The sequence below is a fragment of the Idiotropiscis lumnitzeri genome, chromosome 7, assembly GCF_059441095.1.
Source record: "Idiotropiscis lumnitzeri isolate Australia: NSW breed Sydney's pygmy pipehorse chromosome 7, RoL_Ilum_1.0, whole genome shotgun sequence".
NCBI lineage: Eukaryota > Metazoa > Chordata > Actinopteri > Syngnathiformes > Syngnathidae > Idiotropiscis > Idiotropiscis lumnitzeri.
This window is the reverse complement of record NC_142397.1, coordinates 3581412-3600073: the sequence shown is the minus strand read 5'-3', so window position 1 is coordinate 3600073 and position 18662 is coordinate 3581412. Positions and strand designations below refer to the sequence as shown.

The window sequence follows — 18662 nt, the reverse complement described above, 5'->3', positions numbered from 1 at the left end:
TGGTTGCAGAGGTGTCAAATTTGTTTTTCTCAAAGGCCACATTATAGTTATGGTTTCGCTCAGAAGACTGTTATTACTGTGCAATCATATATGGTCAATGTATAATCACCTCATGATAATATTACATATACACTAGCAAATGACGGTTAATTAGTTTTAAAATCAAAAGTCACTTGGTCAACTATTTTTAAAAAGGTTTAATAATGAGAAAAAGCGTAAGGACAACTTGCAATTGTGGCCTTTTAGGACGAATCGTGAGGTAGAGGCACGTGATTTGCTTTGGCAGGACACATAAAATGCTGCACTGGGCCAGATCTGGCCCTAGGGCCGAGAGTTTGACATGTTTGAAAGTCATCAATAAACCTGCATGTTTTAGGGAGTTTTTCATTGCCCTCCTAGGGGTTAAGATCTGGGGATGTTGACTGTGGGTATATGAAGCCCTTTGAGACTTTCTGTGATTAAGGGCTCTCCAAATAGATTTGACTTGACTTGATTCCACACAGGAGGCTAGAACTAAGGTTCGAACCTGGACTTCAGAAGTGCGTGCCAATCACTAATCCAGTGAATTCCAGCCACTAATGTAAAATGGGAGATTATAAAGTCTGATTTGGGAAATTATCCAATTTCAATTCATTGGTCAGATATTTAGTACATTTTCACAACAAATATTGTACGTATCTTTGTTCATCTATCTATGCCACTGATTTTTAGGGACAGCTTTGTGTTCAACTGAACATGTCCAGATTTCACAATGTATGCCCATTATAAGGTACTTGAGACTCAAAGATGGATATTACAGTAGAAAGTACCTTTTTTTGTGACATTTTTGTTTGTTGATGTGCCTTGATTTCATCCCCCTAATGTAAAACAATGTGCCTTGCAAGGCTCACGAAAGGTTGGGAAACACTGCACGAGTCCACTGAGTTGCCGTATTGACATTTTGTCTTCGTTGATGTTTATTGTTTAAAAATGCCCTTTAAAAACAAAACATTTTAATGAATAACTAAGATTAAAAATTTCTGCGGAAATCCACAAAAAAATGTGAACCATGATTTCGCTGGTGGGAAATCACGGATGTACCGAGTGTCGATTTTACATCAGGCAGAGCGGCGGTCGCCTAAGTTCCTTGCCCGTAGTTGGGTCCTGTGCAGCAGCCCGTGCGAGGCTGTCCTGGAGACCCCGCGCTGCCTGCACCTCTATCGTCTCGGGTGAGTTTGTTACAATGTAGCAATTTCTCTATTAATCGCAATAACTGCAACAAAGCTGCATTTATTAACGCACCTCATCAGCGGCTGCTTCGTGCACGGCGGGCGGCGTCGACTCGCCACACTGCCGCACGGCCCGCCAAAAACGGGGTGCTCCTTTTTCCCTGCGAATTCCCAAGCATACCCCCCTCCATCCAACAGTATTCCAACATTAACTCATATATTTTTTTTGCTCGCTGGGAGACATTGGTTGTCTTTCTGCGCTTTTTGCCGTCTTCCACGTCCCCGTTAGGAGCAATGTCTCGGGCCGAGTGTGGACGTGCAAGCCCGGGCGTTTAAAGCGCCTCCGTTGGCGGTTTGTTTTGAATGTCAAAGGCTGTCGAGCTAGCGATACACGTCCGAATATTGTTGGTAGCCTAGCTCGGGCTAGCAGGCTAACCAGCTAAGGCTAACCAAACGCAGCCCAGGCTAAGTGACAAATTACGGGCGTTACAGCTGGAGCCTGGTAGTGTTATTCGTCACGCAAGCACCTTGTGCAGGTTTTGGGTTTGTTATTGTAAGCGGAACGTGACTGGATAAGTGTTATTACGCAGGCGTAGATACTGGGGGTAGACTAGTTAGCATGTAGCTCGCAGCGTCTCCCATTCATATCCTGCGCAGTGGCGCCGCTAAATGGCTTGTATCCGCTGTCTTTGTATAGAAGGCAAGTGGGGAATACGTTTGGGTTCTCGGGGTACCGTGCGGATGGTGTTTTGGTTTGTGTGTTTATGCTGGAGTCGTCCCTGGGCACGACGGCGAGAGATCGTAAGCAAAAGCTGCTCGGGATGCGCGGAAACCGCGCGTTTTCAATTTGTTGTCTTTTTACCTTCACCTGCTGGACGACGTGCTGCCAACTTGCCCCAAAAATGATGACATACTGAGGATATTTTGCATTTAAAAAACACGAAACGATATTTTACTTCACCACATGTTGTAAAAGTACAGATATATTATTATCAGGTATGCGTGTAAAATGTCAAATAATAATTGATATGCATTTGACGAGCATTATCAGACAGATCATTTAAAGATCATTTCAATCACTGAAGTATCATTTTTTTGTTTCTTTTCGCTACTTTGGAATCACATAGTTGCTTCTGGGGAGTATTTTTGGTCACGTACACGCAACAAAAATATAAAAGTAAACAATATTAAGACGTATTTAACCATTTGAAACACTATAATTATGTAAGTTCCTTTTGGATTGGATTGTTTATAAAAGTAGTTATTTAAAAAAAAATGTGTAAAGGTGAGCATAATTTCCTTATATAAAGAAACAGAACACTAGAGTTTACTTGCTCTACACTTATAAATTGCCATAGAACTGTTGTAACATTTCCATAAACAATCTATATAGGACGCTCAAATTTTGGACTTAAGTATACACACAGTATAGAGATAAATGGTGCACAGTACACTTAGTTTTAATACTTCTTAACAGTAATTCAACCTACAAATCCATTTTAGAAGTTTGTAATTTGGCCACCAAGTAAGGCTGGTATCAATTCAAATTTACAAAATCGATTACAATTCGATACACAGTCTTTTTTTAAACTCTTGAACACGTGTACGGCACTTAAAAAAAAAACAAATGACAACTAATACTAAAACTAAGTGTTTAAAAAAAAAAAAAACTAACAACACCACCCTGAAAATGAATTTAAATGAACTAAATTTAAAAAACAAAACTGAAAATGAAATATATAAAAGAAATGACTAGAACACGGAACACAATAGAACAATTGAATAGACAATAGAACCATAAAAAAAAATATATTATGTTTATATATCTGAATCACATATGCTCGTTTGGCTCAGCACAGTCACATCTACGGCAAGTTGCAGCGTATACAGCCCAGTCTGGAGAGTCCACATTCATTCATAACCTAGATCATATTACATACATTGTTCCTCAGGACATCATGTACCATATTCCTGCTTATGTTCCATAGTCGAAACACGGTTTCAAAAGTCTCACACATCGCCATTGTTGCAAGTGAGCCGGACAACTTTTATGAATGAAAAGTTGTCTTTTGCATATTGTTGTCCTCTTCCTGCCATTGTGCCATCAAGCTGAGCGTAGTCACTTGACTACTGTTATTAAAAGTGTTAAAACTGTTGTCCTGCATGTTAGATTGATCATGTGTAGTGACAACATTATAGAATTTTGGTAAATCCATGTCTGCCTAATAGTTTTGTCTTGGAATTAAAAAAAAAAAATAGCCCTCATTGGTGGGTGATCTGCAGCCGAGGCTTGGTGCGCGACCCCTTTTAAAGTGACGGTAACCAGACCAGTGTCTGTGTATTTGTGGCGTGTCTTGTTATCGGTCCACTTTTGTTGATAGCTCTTCAAAGAATGTGACATTTTTTTCCCCCAATATCGGTCCGATAGTTACAGTACCGTACATCCGCTAAATGTTGGACTCTGGTAAACGTAGAAGTGTTGATTTAACAAAAAAAAAAACAACAACAACAATTTGCACTCAAAATATTTCAATAATTTGCATAAGGCTCATGCTAAGAAGGACGCAATTTTTGTTACACTTCAATTAAACACTTTTTTGACAGTCACTGAAAAGAAAGAACATTTGAAATATCAAGAGAATACGCATATCATATTAGGACACACCCCTATTCAAAAGCAATTTTTTGTCATATAATAAATTGGACCAAGATAAGGCATTTCAACACTTTTTCTACCATTAATATGACCTACAACGTGGACAACTCATTTGGAAAACAGTCTTGTCAAAAGGAGAAGTCAAAATAACCAACTGAGAAAATGCAGTTACACAAGTGTGAACACTCTCTTCGAACTGACTGACTTTATTTGGGAGACGTGGCTCCAAGCAGGTTATGTTGTTTTTTTACCTGTTAATTACGTTTTTTTTGCTTTATTTCATATATGAGTTCTCCGGTAGAAATTTGTGGAACATTAAAGTGCATTTCTTTTTTTGTGTGTGTGTGTTTCTGTGACGACTGATGCCATTTCATGTCATCCTAAACAGTTGTCATGGATGATGAAGACGGCAGGTGCCTTCTCGATGTGATTTGGTAAGTTGTTACCAAGATTTTGCAAATAAGACGCGACTCAATGTTGCCCTTGTTTTTTTTTTTTGGTTGTTTGTTTTGTTTTCTGTTCTTTTTTTTCTTTTCTGCACGTTGTGAATGTCACTTTTGTTTTTCACCGGCAGTGACCCTGAAGCTCTCAATGACTTTCTTCATGGATCTGAGACCCATGTGAGTAACAAGTGGCGGGTGCTTTTTTAATACGCTGCCCTGATGATGATGATGATGGTGATGAAGGTGTTGGTATATAGTTGTGAAACAATGGCTGGATTTTCAGTGGTGGTCCAATTTCGTGCTGAAATACAATTTCTATATGATAAAATTGCTGTGTTTTTAGTGAGATTTTTTTGTATGGAATTTCTAATGTATTTTTCTATACATTTTAATGCTTTCATTTTTTGTGTTCAAATAAATTTAGAATATGTCTAAAATGATGTTATTATGAATTTGGATGGCTTTAGATGCGTTGAAGGAGTTTTATGCGGTCTCTCTATTTTATGGACTTTTATTTATTGCGGGTGGGCCTGGAATGTAACCACCGCAGTGAATGGGGGGGTCACTCCAAATTCTGCGAATTTAAATATTGCGAACCGTGTTTGCCTGTTAAATGTTTTAAGTGTTAAACTATAAATCTGCTATTGGTTAATGCGCCTTGCTGTCACGTCCCCTTTTTTTTTTTTGCTTACTCTTTTCCCTCCCACTGTTTTGGCTGTGTTTGCTTTTTGAATGCACTGTTCATGGGTTCAGCCTGTCCTTTCCCTTTTTACTCACAAAAAATGCAAAACTAACGCTTCCCAAGTCTGCAAAACCCTGTCGTTGTGCCTCTCTTTCCTTAAACTTTTGGCTGGTTCCTTACAAAATTGGTTCTCTTTTCTGTGTTCTGTCCTCTTCCTTGCCACTGCCTTGCCCTCGTCCCCGCCACCTCCTCCTCTGATGTTCTGTTTCCCTGTCCTGGTGGCTTTTGCCTGCTGGTTTTGGGGGGCCTTGGGGGTTCTGTCTGTCCTATCCCGGGTGGGCGTGTGTCTGTAGTTGGACACTGACGACCTTTTGGATGGTTCGGGTGATCCCACCAGCTCGTTCTTCTCTACCACCGGGGTGAGTAAAATCCCCCAATCCCCTTCCACCCTGTTTTCTGTCTGTCTGTGTGGCATGCAAGTCTGAATATTTAAACCCCTGCCCCCCACTTCCTCTGCCTATCACCGCCACTAACCCACCTACAAGCCTTGATTTTCTTGTTTGTGGATATTCACATCTGACGATATAGATAGAGATGGTTTATTTGATATGGGCGTCACAAAAACATTGGACAAAATAGATGCTTTGGCGCTTGTCCACAGGAGGCTTATTAGAAGGTAGGCAAATGGAATAAAAGAAGGTAACTAAGATACTAGTGGGTTGATAGCTCTGGCCAGATTTACGCAATTTTTTTTTTAGGTCCGTGTCAACTACGCTAGGCTTCGTCTGCAGCCTCGATCTCTGTTGCCAGCGTTTAGCGGCGGCTACAGCGATAGCAGCGCTCAAATGCTCTTAATGGGCGGGTGAGAGCCAGGATTTCTTTTCAGCGGCAGGAGAAGTAAATGACTCGGCACACTTTGATGCTGACAACCAGACACGGTTGCCGTCCCCACTGAGCACTTTTTAATAAACCAGGCTTACTCAAGTGTGGTGTTTCGCCGTCAGAATCGCTACTGTGCTCCTGACATCACTCCATCTCAGACCAATTTATTTTTTTTGTCTAAAAACTCACTGTTTCTAGAAACGAAAGAAGTGTGCTGCAATGCACACTTTAAATTTAAGTATAAAATTTATTTGTAAAAATGAAAACCACTTGGTTGCTCATTATCAAATGGAAATGAAATGTGTTTTTAGTCTTCAGTACAAAACATTTTTATTTCATACCCAATTATTCGATAGAATTTTCAGTAGGATATCTAAATAGCAAAATATTCAATAGATGCAGTCCAAATAAAATTAGTCTCATATTTGTATCTCTGCCTGCTTTTAATGTAGCGTGTTGAGTAACGCACATGCATATTACAGAAGAGAAATACTTTGTTTATCCAGGATTGGTAGTATTTGGCCTATCAAAAAATAGCCCAATTATTGATCAAATCAAAATGGACCATACAGCAAATGTCGCTCTGTATAAATTAGAAATCTGAAATGAAATGTAAATCCGAATATTTTTTGTCCCACCCCTAAATTCAACTCGTCTTCTTTACTCCTCTACTCAAGGGCCATGTTCCAGAGGTCCAGCCTACAGTTCAGCTCTCGGCCACTGAGGCGGCAGGTCTGCCCAGAGTCAGCGTTGACCTGGACTTCTTGGAAGATGACGACATCTTGGGCGGATCCCCCGACAGAGATGGCGGGAGCAACGGCATCGGGACGAACCACGAGACCTGCGACATCCTGCAGCAGAGCTTGGCCGAGGCTAACATCACCGAGCAGAGTTTACAAGAAGCCAATGCGGAGCTGGATCTGGAATCCTTTGGGATTCCTGGTCTCCCGCAGGTGGTTCAGACGCTGCCTGACGCCAGCCTCTCGGGAGCCGGCGGCGCCGCCGTCGGTGTAGGCATCAGCGTCGGGGCGGCGGCGATCTTTCCTGGGTCGGCCCAAAATGCCACCGCTACTCCCCCGAACGCCACCGCTGACATGCTGGGCTCTGTGCTGGCTCAACAAGGTCTTCAGATCCAACCACAGGTCATGAACAAGGCCATTAGCGTTCAGCCTTTCATGCAGCCCATGGGCCTCGGGAATGTGACGCTTCAACCAATTTCAAGTCTTCAAACTCTCCCTAACGGGAGCCAGTCTGGACATTTGGGGATTGGACAGATTCAGGTTGTGGGTCAACCCACAGTCATGACTATCAATCAGTCCGGGCAGCCCATTCTGGCGAAAGCCATGGGTGGCTACCAGCTGCATCAGTCTGGACCCGAGGTTTCGGGGGCAGCAACTCAGACGGGGCTCGGGGCGTCAGGAGGTGGGCTTCTCATCCAAAGCAACAAAACTACTTTGGGATCTCCAGCTTTAAACGGACCGGCCGCGGTTGTTAGCAGTACGAACAGCACCAGTAGCGGCACCATGACTGCGCCTGCTGGACTTTTGGGCTTTGGAAGTACGCCCCTGAGTTCAGGAATGGCACCCCAGTCTCAAACTCAAGGCCAAATCATGCACAACGTGATTATCCAACGCACACCAACACCCATTCAGCCTAAACCTCCTCTGGGAGGAGCTCTCCAAACAAAACTGTTCAAGCCGCAGCAGCAGCAGCAGCAGCAGCAGCAGCAACAACAACAACAACAACAACAACAGCAGCCGACGCCCCAAAACCTGCAGAACGACACCACCAAGGCCCTCGGGTTGCAACAAATTCCTGTTTCTGCAGCTCAGAATGTAACTTTTCTGACTGGAAAACCCGGTTCAAACGTTGTCCTCAGCACTCAAGCCACGACGCAAGGCTCGCAGTTCCAGCAAACGTTGTTCAAACAACAAGCGGCGCAAGCGGCGGGCAAGCCTCTCAGCGTTCACTTATTAAACCAATCAGGCAGCATCGTTATTCCCTCTCAAACGGTTCTGCAAGGTCAGAACCACCAGTTCCTTCTACCACAGTTGCAAGCGGGTGGGCAGATCCTGACCCAGCACCCCGGTGGCCACATCATAACCAGTCAGGGCCCCGGGGGGCAGCTCATTGCCAACCAGATTTTAACAGCGAACCAGAACATCAACTTGGGTCAAGTGTTGACTTCCCAGGGTCATCCTGGGGCAGCTCACATTCTATCGACTCCCATTCAGCTTCAACCTGGCCAAATGGGCGCGCCCACCCTGTTTCAGATGCCGGTCTCGTTGGCTCAGACGCAGAGCCAAGCGCATACCCACACCGTCTCAGGACACGGCCCGACGGTCATCCAGGGCATGCCTATCCAAAACTCCCTGACTATGCTCGGTCAGGTGGAGGGCTTGAGCCCGGCGGTCAGCCTTCAGACAGCTCTGCAAGCCCAGTCGGGTGGAGTCCCGAGCAGCAGCAGCAGCATCAGCAGTAGTAGTTGTAGTAATAGTAGCAGCAGCAGCAGCACCGGAGCAGCGCCGATGGCAGCCACCATAACACAAGTGCAGCCCGGCGAGTGCGTCACTGTACTGGGCAGCTCCACCGACCCGACCGCCCAGCAGGCCTCGATCCTCTCCATGCAGCAAGCTTCTTCCGCAATCACCACCGTGTCGTCCTCCACTCCGTCCATATCATCGTCTTCGCCGGTGACCGCGGTTGGGCTGGTCTCCCACCAGGCTCAGCACAGCCCAGGAAGGCTCCTGTTCACCAACCAGGGCTCGAGCATGATCCTAAGTCAGGAGTCTCTGCAGATGTTCCTGCAGCAGGTCAGTGTCTTGCACTTGGCACGCCTAGTCTTGAAACATTCATTAACATTGTCACTGAGTGGGCTGTGTTGGGAATCACTCCCTCGCCAGTCGACAGTATTGTGCCCTGCGTCGTGAGTTTGCTATTTTGTTGCGCTGTTCCAATGTGTAGTGAGCGAAGGCAATCCTTTACAGTACCCTCGATCATCTTGATAAGTGGTGAACGACAAACGGTCGCTATAAAAGGAAGATATCCAGGATGCTTTGTGCCGATGCAGGCAAATGCATTTACGTTTCTAGGAGATTTTTGGCAGGAGTGAAAATTACTAAATTGTGGGGTGAAAATATCTTAACTTATTCGCTGGCAGCCCAGCTAAGATGAATGTATTTTTTGGGGGGCTTCGATATATGTCAATGGCAGCAAATGAGTTAAGTATGAACGGAGCGAAACATCAAAACATGGATGGACCTAAAATTCTTCGTTTATATAAATTTTGTAAAATATATTTGGCTTGAAACTGCTTTGAGATACCAGTGAGCCGACTTTTTTTTTTTTAAGACAACGCACAGACAACTGTACCTGTAGACTAATAAAAAATATATATATATATTATTACGTTTTTTTATTGTTGGTGTTTATGGAACAACACTTAAATTAATTTAATGCGGAAAGGTGATTTGAGATACAATTGTTTTTGAGTTAGAAGCTTGGGATCGTAAGAAATTAAACTCGCATCTCAAGGCACCACTCTTATTTATTTATTCAATATTTTTGGGCCGGTAAGATTGATGTTGATCGGGTGCATTGTATTTATGTGACAGCAGCAATGCGAGTCCGAGTAGTGTTTGAAAAGTATTGCCATCATTTGACTAATGAGTGAACTATATAGTCTACCACATGTTCCTTAAAAAAATCCTGCAATTGTGATTATTAGGGGGTCGGGAATAAGTACATGATTCCGAACACAGCTTTGGTCTGACCTTTCTGGCTCACCATTCTGCTTCTCATCCAACCCCCATGTCATTCCTTCTCTCTTCCCTCGCCCCGGGAACGGTAAACTATTAGCCGGAGAACAGAGCGGGCGAATCGACCCCCTCTGTGGGGGTCCCTGCCTCTGTAATCGTCAGCAGCGCCGGCGTCACAGCTCCGGCCCACATTGTCCATGACAGCCAATTAAGTGATTCGTTGGTGGGTCAGAGCCCGCCAGTGGTAAAGCAGGTAGACGTGCCCTCTACGTTAAGCCCCCATCCACTTGCTGCCGCCGCCACCGCCTCAGCTCTTAGACGTTATCTTCTGTTTTTTTCCCCCCGCTACCTGCCGTGCTATTTGTAGTCTTGCTTCCATGTCGCTGTACTGTAGTGCACAAACAGCTAACACGCTTGCAGCTTGTGTGTGTTACTAAAACTGCTTTGCTGTGTGAAAGCATGAGACTTTTAAATGATTAGATCGTTCCGTATGATTGGCAATCAAATAGGTTTCGTTGAGGTGAAATCAAATGGATACTTTTTTCATATACAACCCGACCAAATTTGTCGATCAAACTCATCAACTCGTCTCAAAATATATATTGCGCCGGTAATCATGCTTTAAGAAGTCCAGTGCATAGTAAAATGAAACTACAGCTGTTTTGTTCTGTCGGCGCAAAATGCAGGATAATAAAGGATTGAGACATTCAATAATCTCTTTAGAATCTCTTCAGCAAAAAATGTGAGCTAAATTTGAAACACTTTGTTTTCACTTCAAACGTACACAACGTTCACCGTGGTTGTTTACTTCCACCTAGTGTCCGAATGTGCGATTACATCCCAAAATAAAGAACAAAGTTGACTTAAAAAATAAGAAAATTGCATGCCCTCGAATCCTGAAAGCGCAATAAATGGGGATATACTGTATTCTTAACTTCTCATTAAACAGTGAATGCTGGCAGGTGTCCATACAGAATGATGTCATTGCACTATTTGTCCACTAGAGGGTGCGTTGACTCCATTTAATCCAATAACGGAACTTTCGATGAAATGGTTGTATAAACATTTGATTGGGGGGCGCTCAACTACTTTGTAGTGTTTCATTCTTGTGACAGTACTTGGTCCCTACCCACCCTTTGGCAGTTTACTGTATTCTAAGACAGCATGATAACCTTGTCAAAGCATCAAATTCATGGAGTTTCTTACTTCTGTACTAACAATAAACAAACTCACCTACCCACTCCCTGTTACTGGCGATGAATAATCGGCCAGTCAATCACATCTGACAATGCTACACTAAACCAAGGCAAGTGTCGCTCGCAACCCCATAATTCGTATTTTAAAACAACCGAAAAATGAAGTTCTTCATCTGTAAAGGTAGTAAGATCGCTTCTGTCATCATCATGTTTTTTTTTTTTTTTGAAAGATCATTTTTGGACAATTAATTCCATGATGAGACACGGTTGGACTTTTCCAGCTTTTAAATTTGTGCTGCTTCTTTGTGTGTGTGTGTGTTGAAGGTATATAACGGGCAATGGGCGCTATTTTATAGCATCTGTGTTTAGTAGAATGCAATATTAAGTAGCTGGAGCTTTCTGAAAAATAAACGCACATTCACCAGCCACAACTTCCACTTCCAAATTATTCACAACATTCAGTCCCACTTTGGAAACTATTTTACCCAAATAGCAACTTTTACCACAATCCCACATTTTCCACGAAAAGAAGTCCTATTTAAATGAAGGAGACCGTTTCAAATTTTTCGCAGCCTTTAAAAAATGTTGTTTAACTGATTCAAAACATTCCTTTGGCTTCAAAATGTTCACCAAAGACAGGATGTCTTTGAAACATTTCTCACTTTGTTAAATTTACCACATTTCTCACATTCCAATCCTAGATCAAGAGTGATTTGACACCTGTACCTCCTCTTACTCCAGTTCTAGACTGATTCAAACAATTCCATTGAGTCTCAAATTTGACATTTAACAATTGACTTAATTCCACAGCATTTCAGTTAAGCATAAGCTCTTAAGCTTTTCACAGAAATTGCGCTTTGTAGTTAGTTTTGCCTGATCCAAATGCATATGTGTTAAATATTTATATTCCACGTGCACAGGTGCCCTCCAGTGGACACCAGCAACCCTTGAAGATCCAGGGAATGTCTCCTTCGCCCATCTTGACCAGTCACGCTGCAGCGCCCCCTGTGGCCGACAGCCCGCAGCCCTCGCAGTCGCCGCTGACTCTGAGCCAACACATCCAGTCGCCGCACCACCAACAGTCGCGTCCTCCCTCGCAGCCCCAGCCGGCGTCGCAAACGCCCTCCCGCTCCTGCACGCCCTCGTCCCACCCGCCGCCCCTCTTCATCGTCCACAACCAAGTCGCCGACTCCCCCTCGCAGCCCCAAGTGGCCCAGCCGCAACCGACGCAGATCCAAGTGCAGCTCCTGTCTCAGCCGCGGCCCGCCTCCCAACCGGCACCCTACCAACAGCAGGAGCAGCCCCCCATGTCGCAGTCGCCCAAGCCCCCGCTCGTGCACCCGTTCGCCGCCCCTCCCGCCGGCGCACCGACCCCCGCTCTGTTAAAAGCCCAGGTTCCCGTCCACAGCCTGACGGCGGATCAGCAGCAGCATCTGGCGCTGTTGGGATCGCAAATCCAGACGCTATCGGCCATCAGCCAGCCCTCGCTGCAGCAGAAGCAGCTGCTGGAGAAGCTCCACCAGGTATGTTCCGACCCTCAGACTTCTTCCAGACGGCAAAGTAAAAGTAGTCGATTTCCTGTTCTTGTCAACTTTGTTGTGTGGTGTGGTGTTTTTTGCTCAACCGCTCATATATCACCATTTTTGGGGAGAGCGGATTAACTTTTTTTTTTTTGTATTGGGTCTCACTGTCTGCTGTCCTTGGCCATGTGCTTCCAGATCCAGCAAAGCATCCTGCTGCAGGTCAAGCAGCCCACTCAGGCACAAGCTCAAGCCCTGGCTCAGGCTCAGGCTCAGGCTCAAGCTCTGCCTCCCGCCAACAGCCAGTTTAGCATGCAGCAAGATGTGCCTGTCGACAAAGCAGTGATCACCTCATCGGCCGGTGCTGCGGCACCTGCCCAGCTGTCCTCGGCGCCACAGCCCACCTCCGTGCTCATTACAAGTCCCGCTTTAAGTAAGCACTTCCCTCGCCATGCCAGACAGCAGCGTTCTGCCCATTCTGACAGTCTGCCTCTCTTGTTTGCAGCCTCAAGTGACTTACAGGTAGTCTCAGGAGTCCAGGGACCAGCTGGAGCCAAGGTGAATCAGACTATCGCTCCTGTGAGCCTTACTCAGCCTGCACAGGTGAGCAATCTTAACTTTTTTACTTTTAATATTGACACAGTTTTTAATGTTTTTCGACAGGGGGTAACTCTAAATTATGATTTTTTTTTTTTATCTATAGCAGGTGTTTTTGGAATATATGCCCTGTGAAGAATTGTGGTTCACTGTATAACATCTTTTCCCGTTTTTAAATTCCACAGATTCCACCAAAGTCTGGAGTGACCAGCTCAGGTGGAGGGATGACTCTTGGCAAAGGTGGCATGCAGATCCACGTGTTAGGCACTAATGTCAACCAAATGCCAGCTCCACAGCCCCCAGCTCCTCTACAACCTCAAGTAAGCGAAGAACGGAATTTGTTTGGACTCGCTTTCACCATGTAGAACAGTTGGGTTCAGTACAAGCCAACATTGCCGACATTTCGTTGTGGCGTATAAAAAAACTTGAAATGCAAGTCAACTTTTCACAATATTTATTTATTTTTTTGTGCTGAATCTGCTCTCATTTATTTTTTCTCTTTAACTCCACTCTAATCGTGGGACGGAAGTGAAGAACCTCTCACTCACAGACACATTTTCAGAAATAAACAGATAACTCTAGAGAGCCAACTGTTTGAGTAGAAGCAATTAAAAAGCCAATTTTCCATGACAAGTCCACGTTAAGTGCAAGTTTAAAAGTGGTAATCCTCTTTTATCTCACATTACAGACAACAGCAAAGTTGCCTTTCGGTGCGGAACCGAGCAAAGAAGCCAGGTTCGTTGACACTCGTTATTTTTTTATTTTTTTTTTATTTTTATTTTGAGCATTTGGACTTTCCTCCCGTTTGCAGGTTGCTGGATCAGCTGCGGAAACATCAAGGCTTGGTGCTTCACCCGAACTACAGCGCTCCTTTCTACTCGTTTGAGGACACGCTGCACCGACTGCTGCCTTACCATCTCTACCAGGGAACTGCCAACTCGTCTCAAGATTATCAGAAAGGTAACAAGAGCCTTAGTGATTGGCGGCTTTTAAAAATAAAAGTGTAATTATTGTGTCATAACACATGCTGAATTGATATCAAAGCATTTCGATCGATATCGGATGGAATCCATTGACAATCTAAAAAAAAAAATCTAAATCCAATTGAATTATAATCAAAATTTTATTAAATCTTGAGGTCCTGAACAATGCCCAGCCCGACTATCAAATCAGTTTTCCCCAGTGGAATTAATTAATTGACACACTCAACCTTTCCAGCATCTCTAAAACAATTTTTTGTTCCATGGTGTGAATAAAGAAAAACAGGACTATAATGGACAAGTAACAATAAAAGGTAAAGAAATTAAATAGTTTTAAAAGTGCAATTAATTACTACTTGTCCTGGTGGATTAGTTCAATGTGAAGGTCGCAGGATTTTTTTTTTTTCCACTTCTTTAAATGGGGTGGGGGCACTCGTAGGTAAACGTCTTTACAAAGTGTTTTGACAGAGCAGGAAATCTTAAAACAAAATGACGATCTGTCATATAAAACCAATGGGTAACCCTGTCATCATTTTGTTGCGCACAGTGGACGATGAATTTGAGAGTGTCTCCTCCCAGCTGCTGAAGAGAACGCAAGCCATGCTTGATAAATATCGATACCTGCTCTTTTCCGAGTCAAAGGTAAGTCCCCGAATCCGAAAATCTGAATCCTCCCAGTGCTCACGTCTCCTTTGTATCACAAATCCGCCCACCTGAAAACTGAACTGACGTTTGACTTGCAGCAGCGACTTGGCCCCTCGGCAGAGATGGTGATGATCGACCGCATGTTCATTCAAGAGGAAAAGCTCGCGTTAAGCCAGGACAGGATTTTGGCTAAGGAAAGACCAGGTAGGCTGTGCCCATCCAGCGGCTGCAGTGGGATGCACTGAAATGCAAACATAAGTTTATTTTCTAGGCTACATTTTCTTATTTAAAAAAGAACTTTTGATGCGGGCCATGTTTAGTTTTGTTATTAGTATACGTGGGAGGCGCTTCCACTGTTGACTAAAGTTGATTGTTTGTGATTGCAGAGGAGTTTGTGGCCAACGCTCGCCTGCTGGAGAGTTTAGCTTTGGCCCAACAGAAGTCCCCTCCGGCCGAGCCCGCCTCCAAGCTCGCCGTGGTCCCGGCCGCCGCCGCAGCCGTGCCACTGCCGGAACCCGCACCTCCCACTCCGGCCATACCTTCGCACGTACCGCCGAAACCCCCTCCCGCACCCAGCCCGTCTCCTGCGCCAGCGCCAGCTCCCGTTCCTGTCGCCGCCCCACCTTGTGCTTCCTTCCCCCCAACGAAACTGGTCATAAAGCAGGGTGGAGGCGGGGCCTCTGTGTCGTGGTCCAGTAGCTGCCCCACTCCTTCTGGGGGGTCGGAACCAACCGGCCAGAGCCCCTCCTTATCACGCACCCCTGCGGCGTCGTCATTCTTCTCCTCCAGCTCGAAAATAGACGACGATGACGACGACGCACTCCCGCAAAGGACCAGTAAGCCGCCTATCAAAACCTACGAGGCTCGGAGAAGGATCGGCTTGAAGCTGAAGATCAAGCAGGACCAAACGGGCTTTGGTAAGGTGGTCCACAACACAGCCTTAGACCCCGTGCACACCTCGCAGCCCAACACCCCCAAATCGCAACCATCATCCACTCCTACGCCCGCCGGGGTCATCAGAACTCAGTCTCCCATGTCGGTCGCCACGACGACCACTCAATCCAACCCTTCTCAGAGTTCGTCCTCCACTCAAATGAACGGAACCCTGGAGCACCACAACACGGCCTCCGCCACCCCCGCGCCCTCGCAGACTACCTGTCGCCTCCCCCTCAGAAAGACTTACCGGGAAAACGTCAGTCCCCGTGTCCGGCCGGGCGTCCCGGGGGGCGGTGGGGACGACGACTCGGCACCATACCCCACACCCGCGCACGAGAGGACGGTCATTGCCAGCGTGAAGGTGGAGAAACGAGGTCTCGACCCCGGCTCGGGCTTGGACCACGTGGATGACGTGTTCAACCACGCCGTCAAGGGGGTGAAGGGGAGCGGGGAGGATCGCTCGGAGCAGGACCCCGACTTCCCTAAATACAAGCGGACAAGCGGGAAAACCAAACAGAGACAAGCGGGGACTTTTAGGATGGACCAGCACGCGCCGGGGCCCCCTTCGCCGGAGTTCCCTTCGCTACCCGCCAAGCGCTGCAAGTCGGACTCGCCAGACATGGACAACGCCAGCTTCTCAAGCGGCAGCCCCCCTGACGACTCCCTCAACGAGCATTTACAATGCGCCATCGACAGCATCCTCAACCTGCAGCAGGAGCCCACGCTACGGGGGCACCACCACCACAAGGGGGGCAATGGCCGGACACATTCACGCTCGGCCCCCCCGCACAGACCCTCGGGGCCCCCATCGTCTTCCTCCGCCTCGTCCGCCTCATCCTCCCTGGCCCAGCACCCTCAGGTCGGTGGCCGCGGCCACAACGGCAACCTGGTGCCGCAGACTCAGAGCAGATAACGGCCCCCCCCGCCCCCCGCATGGACTGACAGGGGGAGGGGCGCACCCATGAGAATAGGGAGGGAGTCTTGACGACTCTGCCAAGTTTGTCAGTGGAGTTCTCTCATCATGTTTTTGTTGTCTTGTCCTGTTCGGGCTTCTCCTTGTGTTGTCATGCCCTTAATTAAGCCTGCCCCCACATTCCTTGATGAAAATTCCCTCAGGTGTCCACTTGTATGCCTTTCTGTGACTTCCTTTCAAATTGGTATTTAAGTTGTCGTCTTCATCATGCACTTCCCACTTTGACATTCTGACACCTAAATGACATCTTGCAATCGATTTACTGTTCTCTCGCCATCAAACATGAAGGTAGCGACTGAGCTTGGAGTGTTCCCAGCGGTTTGCAGCCGAGAGACTGGAAGCGTCGTAGAAAGTCATACAAGTGGACATTGGAAACGTTTAAAATTGCTGAAAATTGTTTGATCCATGGAGATTTTCATTCCGCTCCTTGTTGGAGAGGCGTGAGAAGTACTGAAATGTTGAACAGATTGCATTCAAAGGCTGAAATATGAAAATATAAAAATGTCTCACAAACGCATTTGAGAGAGGCATGAGCACATATCACAGTGAAATTATTCAACCACAAATCCTAAACTAATTTTTTATTTTATTTTTTTAAGCTGGTTGATTTCCGACCTCGTTTGCGAGGCCTTAATTCATTTCAGTCAGCAGGGGGCAGGCTAGGCTCATCCTTCAAACTTCACCTTCCCTTCCTTCCTTCTTTGTGTGTTTTCTTGTTTTGATTTGTTGATGTTGCTTTTTTTTAAGTGTAAGCCCGATGGACAAGTCCAACTGAAACAGCACAAGCGTACGCAAACGGCGGGGCGGCGTAGAGAAGAAGAAAAAAATAAAGAGAAAATGGAACAATAATAATGTACAAAAAAGACTGCAAGAGAATTTGAAGTATAGTATTACAGATTAATTTTGTATTGTATTTATTGTGTATAAGGATACTTTTTAAAAAGAAATGTACATTTAGTAAAACTGTAAATTAAACCTTGCTTCTTTTATCAATTACTTGCTCATTTTTGGAGATATTACTTGTATGAGCATCATTCGTTCTCATAACCATCATCAATTCAAGGTGGTTTGGAATGTCTGAACTTTTTTCCCCATGGAAGATAATGAAATTATAGGGAAGGCATTTCAGGGTCAAACTAAAACCTATATTTCCTTTTCTTACGGTGTTTTAAAGCACTTTACAAACAATAAAACACTATAGCTTTTAATATATATATATAATTTTTTTTATAAGAATATTTTCGGGTAGGAGTCTTAACTAGTGTAATTTAAGATTTAAAACAATATATATATGTATATATATATAAAATAATGAGAAAAACAGTTTTATTTTTAGGAATGAAAAAGTCATTTAAAGAAAAAACTTTTTAATTGCATTTAAACACTTGAGAGTCATATAAGTGTAAAAATAAGTGAACCACCGTTAATAGGAAAATACAGCCTGAAAAAGTCAGGATTGAAAAGTTCAAAGGTCAAGCTTTTGCCATCCTATGAACTTTACAGATGTAAGTCTGAATTTTATTTTTTTTTGGGGGGGGGGGTGATGTCGACCAAAGTTATTTTTTTATGTCATTTTTTTCCCCAAGTCTTGTTTAAAAAAAAATTTTTTTTTTTAATCAAGCAGCCTTGATTTGAGATATTTAATCTTAGCTAATGTTCATAAACAAAATGGCTAAATTGATTACTTTTTATTTTTAATGCCACAACTTTTCATTTTTAATTCTCGTATAATGAGCTAAATATTTAATATAAATGTGCAGTAAGAAAATGGACTTGCATTGCATAAGAAGGAAGAAGCTCGTACTTAAAATGATTAATTACTAACAGAATAATGATTACTTTAAATCAAACAAAAACATTTTTAATACGTTTTTAAGAGAAGGATTTAATTTTTTTTTAAAAACATTTTAAAGTTTTTAATTCTTTTTTGGACAAGGGGGAGGGTTTGGCCTCCTGTATCACAAGTAGCAAGATGTCATGTGAAATCCTCGTGTGTCATTTCATAAAAAGATAAAAAGGCCTCTCCCCCGCCCAAATGCTTTCTTCACGGCCGCCTCCCTCCCTGTTCTTCCTCCTCTGGAGTGTTTTGTGCTGCCCACAGCGTTGCCAGGCATCCCCGCTTACATGCAGAAAACGGGAGGAGGAGGAGGAGGAGCATCCAAGTAGGAGTGAGGAAGAAGGCTGGG

General features: G+C 44.7%; 1 protein-coding gene across 3 annotated transcripts; it reads left to right on the top strand.

Moving 5' to 3' along the window:
• The first annotated feature begins 1146 nt into the window (after positions 1 to 1146).
• Positions 1147 to 17469, top strand: bicra (BRD4 interacting chromatin remodeling complex associated protein). Of its 3 annotated transcripts, XM_088301164.1 has the most exons (15): positions 1147 to 1208; positions 4253 to 4298; positions 4439 to 4484; positions 5343 to 5408; positions 6549 to 8684; positions 9730 to 9882; positions 11746 to 12348; positions 12544 to 12778; positions 12851 to 12948; positions 13128 to 13262; positions 13631 to 13677; positions 13754 to 13902; positions 14470 to 14564; positions 14666 to 14771; positions 14954 to 17469. In XM_088301164.1, exons 2-15 carry the CDS (start codon positions 4258 to 4260, stop codon positions 16414 to 16416), a joined length of 5373 nt encoding a protein of 1790 aa, XP_088157290.1. In that variant the 5' UTR covers positions 1147 to 1208; positions 4253 to 4257; the 3' UTR covers positions 16417 to 17469. The 3 variants fall into 3 exon arrangements, with proteins under 3 accessions (XP_088157290.1, XP_088157291.1, XP_088157292.1); XM_088301165.1 differs by lacking the exon at positions 5343 to 5408; XM_088301166.1 differs by lacking the exon at positions 9730 to 9882.
• The last annotated feature ends 1193 nt before the right edge of the window (positions 17470 to 18662 follow it).